The sequence below is a fragment of the Anguilla anguilla genome, chromosome 14 (genome assembly GCF_013347855.1).
Source record: "Anguilla anguilla isolate fAngAng1 chromosome 14, fAngAng1.pri, whole genome shotgun sequence".
Taxonomy (NCBI): domain Eukaryota; kingdom Metazoa; phylum Chordata; class Actinopteri; order Anguilliformes; family Anguillidae; genus Anguilla; species Anguilla anguilla.
In genome coordinates, this window is record NC_049214.1 from 7818674 (window position 1) to 7834029 (window position 15356).

The 15356-nt window shown below is 44.8% G+C and overlaps 1 protein-coding gene across 4 annotated transcripts in view; it reads left to right on the forward strand.

Annotated features, from left to right (window-relative positions):
* ap3b1a (adaptor related protein complex 3 subunit beta 1a) overlaps positions 1-15356 on the forward strand; it is an 83927-nt gene that overhangs the window by 19027 nt on the left and 49544 nt on the right. For all 4 annotated transcript variants that reach the window (XM_035391361.1, XM_035391358.1, XM_035391360.1 and 1 more), the window contains exons 7-16: positions 2182-2364; positions 5821-5973; positions 7180-7277; positions 8287-8341; positions 8505-8576; positions 9170-9232; positions 9462-9594; positions 10337-10446; positions 10777-10953; positions 14095-14281. In XM_035391361.1, the coding sequence (XP_035247252.1) occupies positions 2182-2364; positions 5821-5973; positions 7180-7277; positions 8287-8341; positions 8505-8576; positions 9170-9232; positions 9462-9594; positions 10337-10446; positions 10777-10953; positions 14095-14281 (1231 nt within the window). The remainder of the gene's footprint in view (positions 1-2181; positions 2365-5820; positions 5974-7179; positions 7278-8286; positions 8342-8504; positions 8577-9169; positions 9233-9461; positions 9595-10336; positions 10447-10776; positions 10954-14094; positions 14282-15356) is intronic.

The window sequence follows — 15356 nt, forward strand, 5'->3', positions numbered from 1 at the left end:
AGATTTAGCTCTGTATATGTGGCTCTGGGCCTCCCCACAGTATTGATTCAGTTTTGTTGGTGGTAGCTGAGGTGGGGGTGGGGGGGGGGGGGGGGGGGGGGAGTGTTTAGCGTGGGGGGTGGGAGGAGAGGGGGGGGGGGCGAAGAAAACACTGCGTTTGTGCAGATGTTTCATTGTGATGGATCTATTATCCAGCCATTACAAGATAAATGAGTGATCTCTCCCATTTTCCGCTCCTCCAGAAAATTGAAATAAGAAGGGGGATATCATTGGGGCTGTATGATTAGGGTAGGTGGGACGGCCATTAATTTAAAAAGAAAGGGGACGCTGGCGGCGGCGGCGCCGGGCCGACCCGGCCCCGCGTTATCAATCAAGCCTCAGCAGTCTCCCAGTGATGACCCAGCGTTCTCCGCCTTCCACCGCCCTAATTAGAATTCATGACAAAATAGATGCAAGGAAACGTTTTGTACCCTTCATAATTTTATAGGAAATTTATTGTTATTAGGGGAACCATTTGCTTAGTGTGATTTTTCCATTACCGGCTTGTCAACTAGCATAGATAATCTGGAGAAAATATGAACTCCATAGATTGGGTGTCAGTTTTGTTGATGGGGCAAGTGGTTTACCTTGGAGCCGAGCTAATGGCGGAAGTTCCCGCCAAGTGCACCAACAGGCCCGGCTCCCAGAACAGAGGCGAGACAAATGAGACCCGCTTATGACTTTAATGCCAAAAATACATAAGTGGGAAGCATTCTGTAAATACCCTGTTTTGCGTGCATAAACCACCCCAGTCCGCCGCGTTCGTATTCGAGTTGGTTCATTGTGCCCCAAGTGCCGAGAGCAGATTAGCAAAAAATGCGGAGCGGGTGTATTTTTTAGACTTGCGTCTGTGTTTGTTTGAAACGACATTGTGCAATGCAATTACAAAGCATATACAACCAAATTGGCTTGATTGCCAGTTGCAAAATGGCAGCATAAGTGTAATGCTTGAAGTATGAAAATGGTTTTGTTTTCTGCATAATAAGATGCATCAATAACAGTATGGTGTGAGCTGATTTACTCCTGCTTTAAAATATATGTATATATATATATGTATAAATTATGTATTTATTTTTGGCTCTGATCTGAACCCTGAAGTAAAGTCATGCTGCCAGTGGGTGGTCAGCCCAATAGACCCTGGGCCTGATGCATGCCTGTTGTTTTCTCCCAAAGTTGGCAGATTTGTGAACGATTAGTGGTCTTGCTGGGCACAGCAGTTATCAGAACATTAGCAGTCCTGAGGCCCATAAATGCAGGTCCACGTTCATGCTGATGGGTAAACGCAAGCAATTCCCCATTGGGCCCAAAAGCAGTCCATTATAATGGGGAAACTAGATTCTGGCCTCCTTCCTCTCAGGGTCTAATGCTGTTTGCATATTAATAAACCCGTGTCAGTCAGCCAAGAGAAAAATAACTGAATTGCTAACTTCTGGGAACCTGATCTTTTTTTTTTCTGTAAACTGCCTGTCTTATAATGTGCAGTTTAGCAAACCCTCTCCTCCCTGGGCAGCTAAATAAGGTGGTGAAATTAGACACAGGTAGGGAATAAAACATGTCTTTAAAATGTTGCATTATTTCCATTCAGAGAAGAAACTGGATAATAGGCTCACGGGTGTAGTAGTTAAGCAATCGTGGGACAGAATGCACTGCTACACGCAGACTGCAATTACGTGGGTAATGTAATTGAAGCAGTTTGAATCTTAGTTGATTAACATTCCTTTATTGTTTGGAATTATCTTTGCTTTTTAATTGTTAGATTTTTGCAGTGTTCTTGTTCATTATTTATGCGGGTGTCATGCATAAATAATGAACAGGTATAAATAACGGTCACTGGATTCGTTTGTGTTGATTACATCCTGCCCCACTACGATTACAGTCTGTGGAGAGGAGCACAAAGTCCGTTCTTATTGTTTGTTGTCACTGGTATTTTAGCTGCTCAAGGGTCCTCAGTGATTCAGTGATTCTGCTTGCTTTAAAAACAAAGCTTCTAGCGTTTCATGCAGCAGTGATTTGCGGCACAGCCGTTGGGTGTGGCTTTTTATTGAGCTGCTTTTGCGTGAAAACACAGCGCTTTGTTCTGGGTGCCGAACCGGTCCGGCCGTGACAGCGGACGCGTTCCGTTCTCCTTGCCGCCCCCTGCAGCTGGTGGCCGGGAGCGTGGTGATGGCCTTCGAGGAGGTGTGTCCCGACCGCATCGACCTGATCCACAAGAACTACCGCAAGCTGTGCAACCTGCTGGTGGACGTGGAGGAGTGGGGCCAGGTGGTCATCATCAGCATGCTGACCCGCTACGCCCGCACGCAGTTCCTCAGCCCCTGGCAGGAGGTGGGTCTACTCGGTCAAAGGCGGGCGTGGGGATCAGAGCCCAGGCGAGGGGTCTGCACTCTGCAGGACACGATGTTCTTATACAGAACACCGAACTAACAACGGGGTCTGCTAGAAATACTGTTCTTATATAGAGCACAGTACAAACAAAGGGGGTCTTCAGGAAGCACTGTTCTTAGGGTGTACTTAGTACAAACAAAGGGGGTCTTCAGGAAGCACTGTTCTTAGGGTGTACTTAGTACAAACCAGGGGGTCTTCAGGAAACATTGTTCTTAGGGTGTACAAAAACGTATGAGCCAGGGGTCTCCAGGAAACACTCTTCTTAGGGTGTACACAGTGCAAACAAGAGGGCTCTTGGGAACAGTGTGCATTTAAATTTAGTGAAATCAATGGTCATCTACAAAGCCATTATGAGTCATGCGATGTTTGTCATATTGGCAGGAAGTATCATATTTGCAAGTGCAACATTATTAAAGTTTGGTCGAATGACAACTAAACTTAAAACGTCCTGGAAATTTCACCGGTAAAAGGGCCATAATTCCAGGAAGCCACAGCAAAGAAAAAAGTCTCACTTGTAAACTTATACATTTTGTAGAACTGAAAATTATTATCCAGTACAGGAGTTCAGTCAGTGTAGGAATTAACTTCACGTTGAGACTATTTTTACCTAAATGCATTGATGTTTGTGGTTGGGCATATCAGGGTAAGGCACTCGGAAATTAAGTAGCAGAACTGATTGATTGGCAACATGAAGACTTCGCAGCTCCATAAATGCTGATACCTGAAATTGTAGACATCTGTAAAAAAGTGAACTGTCCTTCACAAAAAGAACACATTCCACTTTATGCTTACCTACTCAAAACATGACATTCGCCAACACAGTATTTCTACCAGGAAAATGGATTTTTCACTCAGTGATGTAAAATATGAATTGTTTGTGCTGGAGCGTCCTGCATTTAGAGATGTAAATGTGCGATTTGAGGAACAATTAAATGGAGAGGGAGTAGTTACATCGTTTGCACTGCATTTCCTGTAATTTTTCTAAAGGGACATCTTTTATGATAAATAGGGGATGCCAAGTCAAAGCTGATTACACAGTGCACTAGGAATTTGGTGTGCTGTCAGAGAGAAGACCGATTGACTTTAAATTTACATATTAATGAGAAGATTTGTTAAGAGGCTGCTTGAGTATAGGAAAATAACCAGATATTCATAGGGCACGACATTTACAAATAAAGCTGATGCAGGAGAAATGGAAATTAAACCTTTTAGTTTGTTACGTTCAAGCTTCCAGTAACATGCAATATTTGCATTTTTATTTTTGCAAAATTACCAGTCTCTGGGGTAATGATGAGCTGTTTACATTTGCATATCTAAGATTCCCTTTTTCCATTTTTGTTCACAGACGGTTGGAACAACGCACAACCTTTTTCCATTGCGCTCTTGCATCTGCAGGGGGAGCACGTAGTTTTAAAAACTTAGGGGGCATTTAATCTTTCCAGCCACACTTCATTCACATTGATTTATTAAATTAAAGCTATACATTTATTCTCATGCTTACATCATCAAAAGTTTTGCAGTCACTGAAACTATGGCATCAAAGAAATAAAATGCAAGTGTAATTCTTGGCTATAATGGTTACTCTGGACAAAGTACAAGCATAGCAATTAGACTACAAGTCTGATTTCATTTAGGCTACCTTCTGCTTTCATTTGAAGGTGAAGTGTCGCCAGCGGTTTTCATATAACTGCGGTGCAATTTATTAAGTTACAGTGTTCACAAACTGTCGAGCGGCTGAGGTCTTTTCCGTTTTTAGCCTAGCGCAGCCAGGAGCTCGGCTGCGTGCCGTTCTGTGGTGTAGGTGTGGGAGCGAAGGAGCTCCGCCATCTGAAGGTCACCGGTTCCGAGCCGAGCCGTCAGTTCTAACTTTAGAAATTAGTGGAAATTGCCGCGCCGCTCCCCGTCTCGTGCAGAAAGCGGAACTGGGTCGCGTATAAAAACGAAAGACAGGTGACTTGTTCTAAAGCGGCGGTACGCGTGGTAACACAACACTTTGTTTCTGAAGCGACACGCTCATTGGAGAATGAAGACGTGATGTAGCATACGTGCGTGCGGTAGCAGATCTTCTGGTTGCAGAATGTCTGTAGGTGTGCCTCTGCCCTGTGAAAGGATTTTATGACCTTATTCTGGGAGGTCATTGGTGGAGTCAAGTCATTGCGGCCAGTTTTACCTGTATCATTCGACATTAACGCATTTTTCACATTTTATGAACGTATAGGGTATGGTGTATGATAGTATATCATATATATGTAACTATGTATATGAACTATGCTATTATATTTTCATGGGTGAATAAATGAGTGGGGAAAAAATGATCAATTATTTTACTCACATTATGCATTATGCACATAATCAGTTTTAAATCTTTACTTAAAAAGCTACAGAAGAACCAACTTTGCCAAAAACTTTGGTGAGAACGTCTGGCACGGTCTGTAGGGCTGCCAGTTCTAAACCATATGCAAATGCCCCATGTGCCCATGGTGCTTTCTGTACTGCGATCCCATCTCAATTCGCAATCCCTTCTTTCTGTCCCCCGTCTGAATTCATAATGGCCAACTGCCCGCTCTCCTTAAAAAATTTTTTTTTTTTAAACTTTCAGATTTGATTAGCAGGTGCCGCTGTTGCATTGGAGCTTACAAGCTTCTGTTTTAGCCCAGTTTACTGGTATCAGAGCCAGCTCTCCTTACTGCTGTTCACTCGTAACATTATGAACTTAAGGACTGACAGAGTAGGGTCCAGATGACGCTGCTGTGAAACGTTCTCCGCGGAACTTTCCGTTTCCCTCTCGGCCCTCCAGCGCGACGCCGCCCGTCGTTTCCGCGGCATGCTAATGCACCGCGAGGCGCCGAGCTCCCCCTGCCACAAAGCACTCATTACCAATGCATTTCCAGCACAATCATTAAGGCGGGCTGCGGACACGAGATCCTGAATACAGATAAAAGGAGGGAAGCCTTCGCGCTGCTCTAAAGGATGCATAAAAGGCTTTTTAATGCAACTGTGCAAACGGAGGAAATCATTTCCAGTTTGAATTACTGGAATGTATTACTGCCATTTACTTCGGAGCCATCAGTAATGGCTTTTCTTTGTGCATGTTTGTTTACCTGTGCTTATGTACTGAAGTAGCGTCGTACTGGCGAGGGTTAATTCCTTGAACTGTAGGTTTGTGTTTATTTGCCCTCGTTGTCTGCCAGCGGACATTTTGTCGGAAGGTCGGAGCATGCTAATGAAGTGTATGGGAAATGGAAATTATGCGTGATTGTGTTCTGGAAAAGGAGCTTTTAGACTGAAAGTGTACATGTGGACTGTCTTTGATGCTTGAATGCAAGGTGCACTGTGGTTTGCAGTTCCAGTCGAGTTGTGATTGGTCAGTAGTCATGGTTTGCACGTGTGTTGCAGGATGCTGTGTTTGATGAGAACAGCACGAATGCCTTCTACGAGTCGGACGAAGAGAAGAAAGACAAAGTGGATTCCAAGCCCTACGTGATGGACCCTGACCACCGCCTCCTGCTCAGGAACACCAAACCTCTGCTACAGAGCAGGAACACTGCTGTGAGTGCTACTGTCCGTCCCTCACAGTACAGCAGAGCACACTGTCCACTCTTCTACAGAATAGCAAGCAGACTCTGTGCTCTGTGCTACACAGTGACTCTCACAGTTTGCTGTACTACATAGCAGCAACAAATGTTTGCTTTGTTATGACACAAAAAATAATTAGCGACTCACTGTGCTGCTCTGCATCACGCACCATAAACTGGTCATATTGCTCCAGATATGGGAGTCCACCCTCAGAGTCTGTCTTCTGTTTTACAGAAAAAGAAAGAAAAAAAAACAGCTACTGGTGTGTGCAGAGAGTCTGTATTATAGCTGCATTGTGTTTAATATGAAATTATTCTATCCTGTCAATTTAGCATTTTGAAACCAAAATGTTAATGGTGGGCACTGTAGGTAGCATGGTCTGCAGAAACATTGTTGTCCAATGACTCATGGACAATATATGCATTTAAAAACGTGCAGCAAATTGCGTTGATCAGGAAAACGCATGTTTTCCTGGCTCATCTGTGCACCGCCAATCCATTCCTCTTCAGGATCTCGTGAAGATGCGCGCCTGGCAGCAAAATCTATCAGCTCACCTAATGTTTTACTGCAGTCGCTTTAAGGTTTACGGCTTTCACTCTTTCTCCCGCCCGCCCTGGACAAGATTTAATATTTGGAATTCGAAGTGTGAAATTTGTAACCCGGAGGCGAACAGTGTATTTGGCTTCTGACAGTCTGCGCTGTACTTGAACCTGGTATGAAGAATAAAGGCAGCCTTGATGGCTTCACCTAAGCGCGCGCTTCCCAGTCCTCGCCGCGCGGCCTATCACAGGAAAGCGCTCCCCCCCCCCCCCCAAGGTTACGGCAGGGGGGGGGGCAGTGCGCTTTATCTATCACACGCGCGCACCAGGCTCTGCGTTTCCATCACCCGCGGGACTCAAGGTCTCTGTTCCTTTGTGAGCTGGAGATCGAAGATGTGTTTTACATGAAAATGTTGATTAAAATGTGATGTGCCACATCCTGACCGGGGAAGGGAAAAAAAAAAGTTAAGCCCTTTATCTTGATGTACTTGTTCAAGCTTTGAAAGTTGTTATTTTCACTAGCGATTTGTATTGGAGTGTGATGGTTTGTTCTGTCTGCAAGTTTACAATCGCTTACTTAGTGCTGCTTTTGAAAAATAGGCTATTAAAAATAGGCTATTCTTCCCCGTCTGGCGTGCAGGTGGTGATGTCAGTGGCCCAGCTGTACTGGCACCTTGCCCCGAAGCATGAAGTGAGCGTCATAACCAAGTCTCTAGTGAGGCTACTGAGGAGCCACAGGTACTCTCACAGACTCTAAACACCGCCGTGGCTATATGCTAATGGGCTAGTACTGTCACTGAGGTTCCAACTGCATTAGAAAGGGGTTAGTCACTGAATCTACAGCAGTTTTACAGAGGGGTTTAGTGCTGTCACTAAATCTGTAATTGTGTTACAGAGGGGTTAGTGATATCACAGAATCTATAACAGCATTACGAAGGGTTTAGTGCTGTCACTAAATCTGTAACAGTGTTAGAGTGGGCATAGTGCTGTCACTGAGGCTCTAATAGCATTGAAGAGGGGTTAATATGGCCTATCAGCATTAGAAATGGGCTTGTCACTGAGTGTGTCACAGCATTTGCAAGGGTTTAGTCACTGAGTCTGTCATATCATTAGAAAGGGTTTAGTCACTGAGTCTGTAACATCATTTCAAAGGGGTTAGTCACTGAGCCTGTAGCAGTAATTGAAAGGGTTTAGTCACTGAGTGCGTAGCAGCATTTCAAAGGGGTTAGTCACTGAGTCTGTAACAATACCGGAGAGATGATGGTCCAGTGACTGAGTCTGAGATTGCTAGAGAAGCGTTAGCACTGTCTCTGAGACCATAACAGTGTTGGAGAGGGTTTAGTATGCTCTCTGAGAATGTAACAGTGCTAGAGTAATTTTAATGCAGTCACTTAGTTTGTAACACGATTAGAGAGGTTATTAGAGCTATTGGGTCTGTAACTTAAGAGGTGTTTGCACAGGCTTGGAGTCTTACAGCATTAGAGAAATGTTAAGATCGTGACTGAGGTTCTAAGATGATTAAAATGGGCCCGTATAGTCACTGAATCTACTGTTACTACATCAGTGAGAGGTTAGGATAGTAATTTAAGTCTCTGTAACAGTGTTAGCAGTGATACTCCAGTTTCTGAAGCTCACTCACAGTTAAGGGTGATTCCCACTGTGTGGATAATCTATTGTGCATGCAATAGGTGTGATTCGACACGCTGTGCCACCACTTTCACTGGGTTTGTTTTGTGATCTCACACAGGGAGGTGCAGTACATTGTGTTGCAGAACATTGCCACCATGTCCATCCAGAGAAAGGTGAGCGAAAGGGGTGGGGGTGGGGGGATTTACAATGGTTTTTGTGCAACAGTGTAAGCATTAATAGTTAACTCATAATAGTGCTTGAAGGTCAGAAGGATTTGATTGAATTGTTACACATCTTGGTTTTTTCAGTATAATTATTATGAAAGTTCCCCCCCAGGGCATGTTTGAGCCATACCTGAAGAGCTTCTATGTGAGATCTACAGATGCTACTCATATCAAGACCTTGAAGGTAATTGGGCTGTGCTCTCCCTGCACTAATCTAAGTTTTTAATTAATGCAAATTAAGCAATTGAAATGAAGTTCACGCCAGCATTGCATGGCTGCGAGTTTGAATGTAATCAGTACAGTCCATGATGAAGTTTGCCGTTTAGTCAGCTGTTAATTAATCGCAAACTATGGATACTACAGAATCAGAAGAAATTGGTCCGAATCATGACCGAACATGATCAGTCCAAGTAAAAATCATCAGACATCACAAACCACACAATAATACCAATTGACCATGTTGAGAATGTCATTTTAAGTGACAAAGTATTAATTGAATAATGTGTTTCATTCGAGGAAGAAGCTTTCTCTGCAGTAGAATGAAAAGCTAAGATTGGGAGAATGGCCATTTCAGGCTTCATTATCGATGTATTTTGGTTGTCTTCCTCAGTGTGGTGAAGATGCTGAATGAAGATGCTATGTGCTGGTTGAGGTTGAATGTTGAGTTATTTTCAGTGTGTGGGTGTTGCATGTTTACAGAAGGAGTCCCTTTGAGAAAAGTACACTGAGTGATCGGTTGTTCCTCTGCTGCTCCCCTGACCTTTCCTATTCTCTCAGCTGGAGATCCTGACCAACCTGGCCAATGAGGCGAACATTTCCACCATCCTGCGTGAGTTCCAGGTAAGTCCTTCCCTCTCCCCTCTTTCTCCTCAGAAACACTGGGACGAGCTCCTTTTTAACCTGGCTACCAGATGCTTTGTTATTTCCTGCTAAACCGTCGGTTCTCAATGCTGCGATGTGCCCCCTGGTCTGATATTGAACCTCAGCTATACACAGTAAACTGGCGTACTGTCCCACAGGGAAACTCTGTTCATTTTCCCACCCCCGTCGCTGGTTTTCCCTCCCTCAGACCTACGTTAAAAGCCAGGACAAGGCCTTCGCCGCCGCGACCATTCAGGCCATCGGCAGGTGTGCGACGAACATCTCTGAAGTCACGGACACCTGCCTGAATGGCCTGGTGCTCCTGCTGTCCAACAGAGACGGTAAATGCGCTGCCCCCCAAACTGATATAGATGTGTGCAATCTTTATTTTCCCCCGCCATCAGTCCAGTAATGTCCTGATTATTCTTTCACTGCCGAGTCATTACTTGACAGTAGGACCTCTGTGTAGCAATGCTGTCCACCTGCTGGCAATACAAGAAAGTAATTTGTGTTCCTTGTCACCAGTGGAATATAGGTTATTGCACTAAATGGCATCTTGTTTATTGTTCGCTGTGGGCACGAGGAAGTTGTGGTCGGTACTTGGGTACAATATGCTCCCAATGCTTACCCATCCCGTACTGAAGCCACAGTTAATCTGCATGATGATTTGGGTTTTTTGTTGTTTTTAATGAGCAACTTAATTAATAAATAAACCTTTTATTAGACCTCAAAACAGGCTAAAATATTGGTACACTTACTCAATGCTCAACAGATTTATTGAGAAATTTTCAGTAAATGTCGTTGACTGAAATTGACAAAAAAAAGTAATGATCTTATCTTAAATTATATGTTATAAAAGTGGTGTATTCTCAGAATTATTGCATTGGAGTGCACTTTGCCGTGGTCTTTCTGTAATTGAGTTATGCATTGGCTTCTTCACGAGACAATGAATAATTTAGTTAAGTAGAGAATGTGAAGAAATGATATGTGTGTAGAGACATTCTGAATAACATATGTGCATTGTCATGGAGAGGACGGCAGTGGACTGGTTTGTTGAAAGATTGAGTTTGTTTTCCTCCACAGAGACTGTGGTTGCAGAGAGCGTGGTGGTGATCAAGAAGCTTCTTCAAACTCAGCCATCTCAGCACAGCGAGATCATCAAACACATGGCCAAGCTCTTCGACAATATCACTGTAAGGACTCAGGGTCCACAGTCACTCACTCACTGCTTTTCACTTCACTCATTCACTCTCATGCACTCCTTTACATTTCACTCGTTTATTCAGTTACTTATTCCCTACAGTCAGCTTGCTCACTCACTCCTTATTTCTCTCACTCATTCATGTCCTTATTCTTAAGTATACTCACACACTTTCACTCTGTCACTCACTTTTTTAAAATTTTTTACTTCATTCACATCCAACTAACACTTGAAAGTGATTTATCACACCACAATTCCACACATGACAAATACACCAAACACACATATCCAGGCTGACTTCCATCATGTCTCTCAACCCCAGGTTCCAATGGCCAGAGCCAGCATCCTGTGGCTGATCGGAGAGTACTGCGAACGGGTCCCAAAAATCGCCCCCGACGTCTTGAGAAAGATGGCCAAGAGCTTCACGTCTGAGGAAGACCTCGTCAAGCTGCAGACCGTCAACCTGGCTGCCAAACTGTACCTCACCAACTCCAAGCAGGTCAGCTTTGCGCAGTTCTTGCTACTGTTCAGCAACACGTCACTCGATGGACTCACACAGCTAATTACCTTCACAATTTGACTTACTTACTGCAGTTTTAGTTGGATTGTGGTGCTTTCAGGACCAAAATCACACAATACCCTTTATGTGTTCTCTATGAGGGTTCTGGCAACCCTCCAGAATTTGTTCTCTTTGGTCTGCTTTGTTATACAAATGGTAAGTACAAACTCTTGGATCACTTAGAAGGCCTCCTGGGTGAGTCAGCTGGATCTTAGTCATAGACTGTATAAAAATATGTACACTAGACCTGAGTACACTCTGCCCCTAATTCCCACCACCATCGCAAATGTTCCATCTGATATTTTTATGACTAAGTGGCTAAGATGGCTAAGTGGATGGATGTGACTCCGCCATGCGTATTTATTTGAAGACGGAAATGAAGTTTTAGGGGTAGTTTTTTGAAGACTCTGTGTTTAAGGGGGATTGTACATTTCAGACCAAATGAAGCAAATTATGATCAGAATGTTCAGTACTGCATCGGAGATATAGTACTCTTTGCAAAGCCCAGTGCAGAATAAATTATATGATATTTTTATTGTTCCAAGAGAACTAATGTATAGTGCCTCGAAAAAGTATTTGTCCCCTCTCTGATTTCCTCTATATTGGCGTTTAATGACCTTTTTCATTGAATAAGTGAAATAATCATTTAAAAAATGTTTTTTTGCTTACTTGGATTTCCTTTGTCGAATATTACATTTTGTCTAAAGATCTGTAACCATTCAGGGTGACAAATATGCAGAAATAGAGAAAAACAGGAAGGTAGGGGAATACTTTTTCATGGTACTGGATGTATAGAGCTTTTCTGGTTAGCTGTGTCATGTGACCCACTACAGAGGAACCTGACTACATAAGCACACAGTGTTTTGCATTAATACATTCATACCGTATGTACATGGCATCCACTTAATTGAATGTAAAAAGCACTTGTTTGCGTGTGTGTGTGTGTGCGCGCGTGCGCGTTTTGGCTTGTGTGTATGTGTGTGTGTGTGTGTGTGTGTGTGTGTGTACATACATTTTGTTAGTGGAGAACATTTTTGTATAAACCAAATGCATTTTTTTAAATTTTTTTTTTTTAGAAAGATTAGCGGCCAAGGAGGTAGTCTGCCCACAGCAAAACAATGCCCCCAATTGTGTATTTACTTAGGGATACAGTCGTGTAGTATTCTGTGTTTTCTAATTAAGAAACTGAAAATGAACTGTAATTACTTGAAGAATGTAAAATAGCCATTGAAAAAATGTGTTGCTTTCCTGTAGTAGGAAGAAGCTCAACTTTAAAGAAAGTTTTATCATTCTGAAAATATTTAAGATGTTTTGTAGAGTATGATTTCTTCTGAATCACTTTAATTTACTTACCCCAATTTAGTTTTTTTTTAATTTTACAGAGGTGAAAAACTAACAAAAGTGTGAAGTAAATGCACTTTTGAAACGGGGGGGAAATAATCTTGTTATAAAAAAGGGGGACGTATTTAATCAAGTTTGGATTAGATTATAAACTGGGTTAGACCTACCGGATGCGTTCCTGTAGCCTATGCCGGCTGCGTAAAGCACATGTATGCTTCTGTGCCCTTCAGGCCGGGTCTCCTCAGGACCCCCTTCAGGCCACGCTGAACCATGAAATGTGCGCTTTAACAGGGCATGTTATCCACGCTAGATGGACTGCACGAGTCGCAGTGCTTGTTTGCCACTGCAGATGAATATCTGGGCCGATGACGTAACTTTAAACCCGTTAAACAGACGGAACCATGAAACAAGTCGTGCAGCGCACACGGTAGAGATTTATTTACAAATATACGTTTTATATAAGGTGTAACAAGGGTGGAAAAAAGGCTTGCTTCTGTCGTTTGAAGGGAGCTGCCGCATATTAAATTTTGATATTTTAAGGGCAATGAAAGACCCTAGCCGTCGGGCCATGGGGAGAATGCTGTAGATGGGGGCAATGTTCTGCTAAATATGCAGCTCTATAAAATTTTGCTTTAATGTTCCGCATCTCATTGGTTGCTCCATGGGCGAGCTCATTTAAATAAATGTAAATGCAGGGCCCCGGCTTATAACAAGACTGATGCCTCCTGAGCGAGCCCATCATTATATCTTCCTCCGGTAATGTGTCGGAGCCGCAATGGCGCCTTCCGGACAGTAACTCTTATTTTCCTCCACAGTAAAAAAAAGGCGAGCATTAGCCCGGGCCATAAACGGGAGGAGGGACGGCGCGGAGTCACTTATCCCGCCGCCGCAAAGGGCATCAGCGTCTCCGCCGGGCGTGCGGGGGGGGGGGGGGGGGGGGGAGAGAGAGAGAGAGAGAGGGAGAGGGGAAGTAACAGCTAAATGCACTGCAAATAATTTGCAGTAATACACTCCGGTGATTCATGGGCCGGCCATAATGGGTCATAATTCAGGGCGAAAGTGTGTGAGCGGGGGTGGGTGGGGAAGCGGGGGGGGGCGTGAAGGGGGAGCGGGATGCGGCCTGTAAGGGGGTAGTGTGTGTGTGTGTGTGTGTGTCGGGGTGGGGGGGCTGTATCTCTTCATAAAGCCGCCCCTCAGCACCCCCGTGACTCCGCGGTGCCCCCCGCCCCCGCCCCCCCCCCCAGCGCCCGCTGATGTTTTGATGTCCCGCATATTTTTCTGATTAGGTTTGGAGGGCAGTGTTTTTAGTTGTGTTTCTATATTCATTATCCGCGCGCGGAGCCTTCGCCGGCTTTGCCATATATGATTATTTTTTAATGACGCCTTTCTTTCCGCCCCGGCGGTTTAATAATCTGGCGCGCGGCTGGCTCGCCGCGCCGACCCGGAGCGCGGATCCACGCTCGCCGCGCACGCCGCTCGCAGGCGGGACGCGCGTCCCGGCCGGCCCTATCCCATTCGCTGCTTCGGAAGCCGCTTAATTCCGCGCCGGGGCGACGTCTGTTCGCCCATAACCATTTGTTTTTATTACTGCTTTAAATATGTTTATTCAGAACGATCAATAATCATAAATAACTCTCTCTCTCTCTCTCTCTCTCTTTCGCTCCCTCCCTTGCCTTTCCCTCTCTCTTGCTCTCTTCCTCATCCCTCTCTTTCTTCGCCATCTCCCTCTCTCTCCCGCAGACGAAATTGCTTACGCAGTACATATTGAACCTGGGCAAGTACGATCAGAACTATGACATCAGGGACCGCACCCGGTTCATCAGGCAGCTGATTGTGCCCAGTGAGAAGAGTGGGGCTCTCAGTAAGTACGCCAAGAGGATCCTCCTGGCCCCCAAGCCCGCGCCGGTGCTGCAGTCCGCCTTCAAAGGTAAAGGCCCCCTTGCCCCCCGCCCCCTGCTTCGGGGTTCCCGAAATCACACCTGTTTCAAATCGCACGATTCACGTCTCGAAAGCCCTGGGCTTAAAGCAATGCTGTTAAACAACCGCCAACCGTTTCCAATGCGGAACAAAAGGCTCCTGTTGATTTCAGCCCTCCGTTATGCAGGGTGGCTGAGGTCGTAGAGCTTTTAAGAGTCACAGCAACATTATATCTCTCAAACCCTCCTCCGCACATTTCCACGTGCTCTTAATAATGCAGAGACTAACAGAAAATGGAGGGAAAAAAAAAAAAAAAAAAACCCTGAAATGACCTTAATATGAGAAGCATGCCAACGGGTAAATTAGGTTAAGAGCGGAGTTGGGCTGAGGCGTGTGATTGATGTGGTCTGTCACTGATGAATTTTACTGCATGCTTTTCCGGGCCCTTTACTGTGTGTGTTTCCTTTAATGGTCGACACTAAAAGCTGTAACAGCACCGCTTCCCATCCTGCCGTTTTTCTGCCCTCCCGTTGGATATTGTAATATGAAATGTGCGCTGGCTAAATGAAAAATGTCTGATGCCTCCATTTCCCATTACCTGGTGTTTTCCATTCTGTCCACATACGGCACAAACCCATTCCCCAAAAAAAAAAAAAAAAAGTCTAAGCTGTATTTTTATGTGCGAGATGTTTTCCTTTCAGCTAGAATGTGGCGGGTTGGTTGCCTTTCGGATCGAGCCATGCAGATTTTCCCCGCTTTTAAACACAGTGGGGGGGGGGGTGGGGGGGGGGGGGCAGTTTGAAAGCCGTCACTTGCCCGAATGTGAAAGAATGCGACCGAGCTGTGAGCTCCTGTTCGCCTGTTAGTGAATACAGAAATTGCGACGTTAATTCCTGCCTTTCTGCGGCTGAAGGGCTGGGAGCGGGGGGTTGGGGGGGGGCTGGGGGGTGCCGCCGAGCGCCAGGCGCCAGGAGAAAGGCTCCTGTTTTCCAGGAGAGAGAAACATTAAAATTCTGAATGGGTTTGTGCCGAGACATGTATGGGGATTGTTTAACTGTGCTGTCATTCTTAATATTCACCGTAAA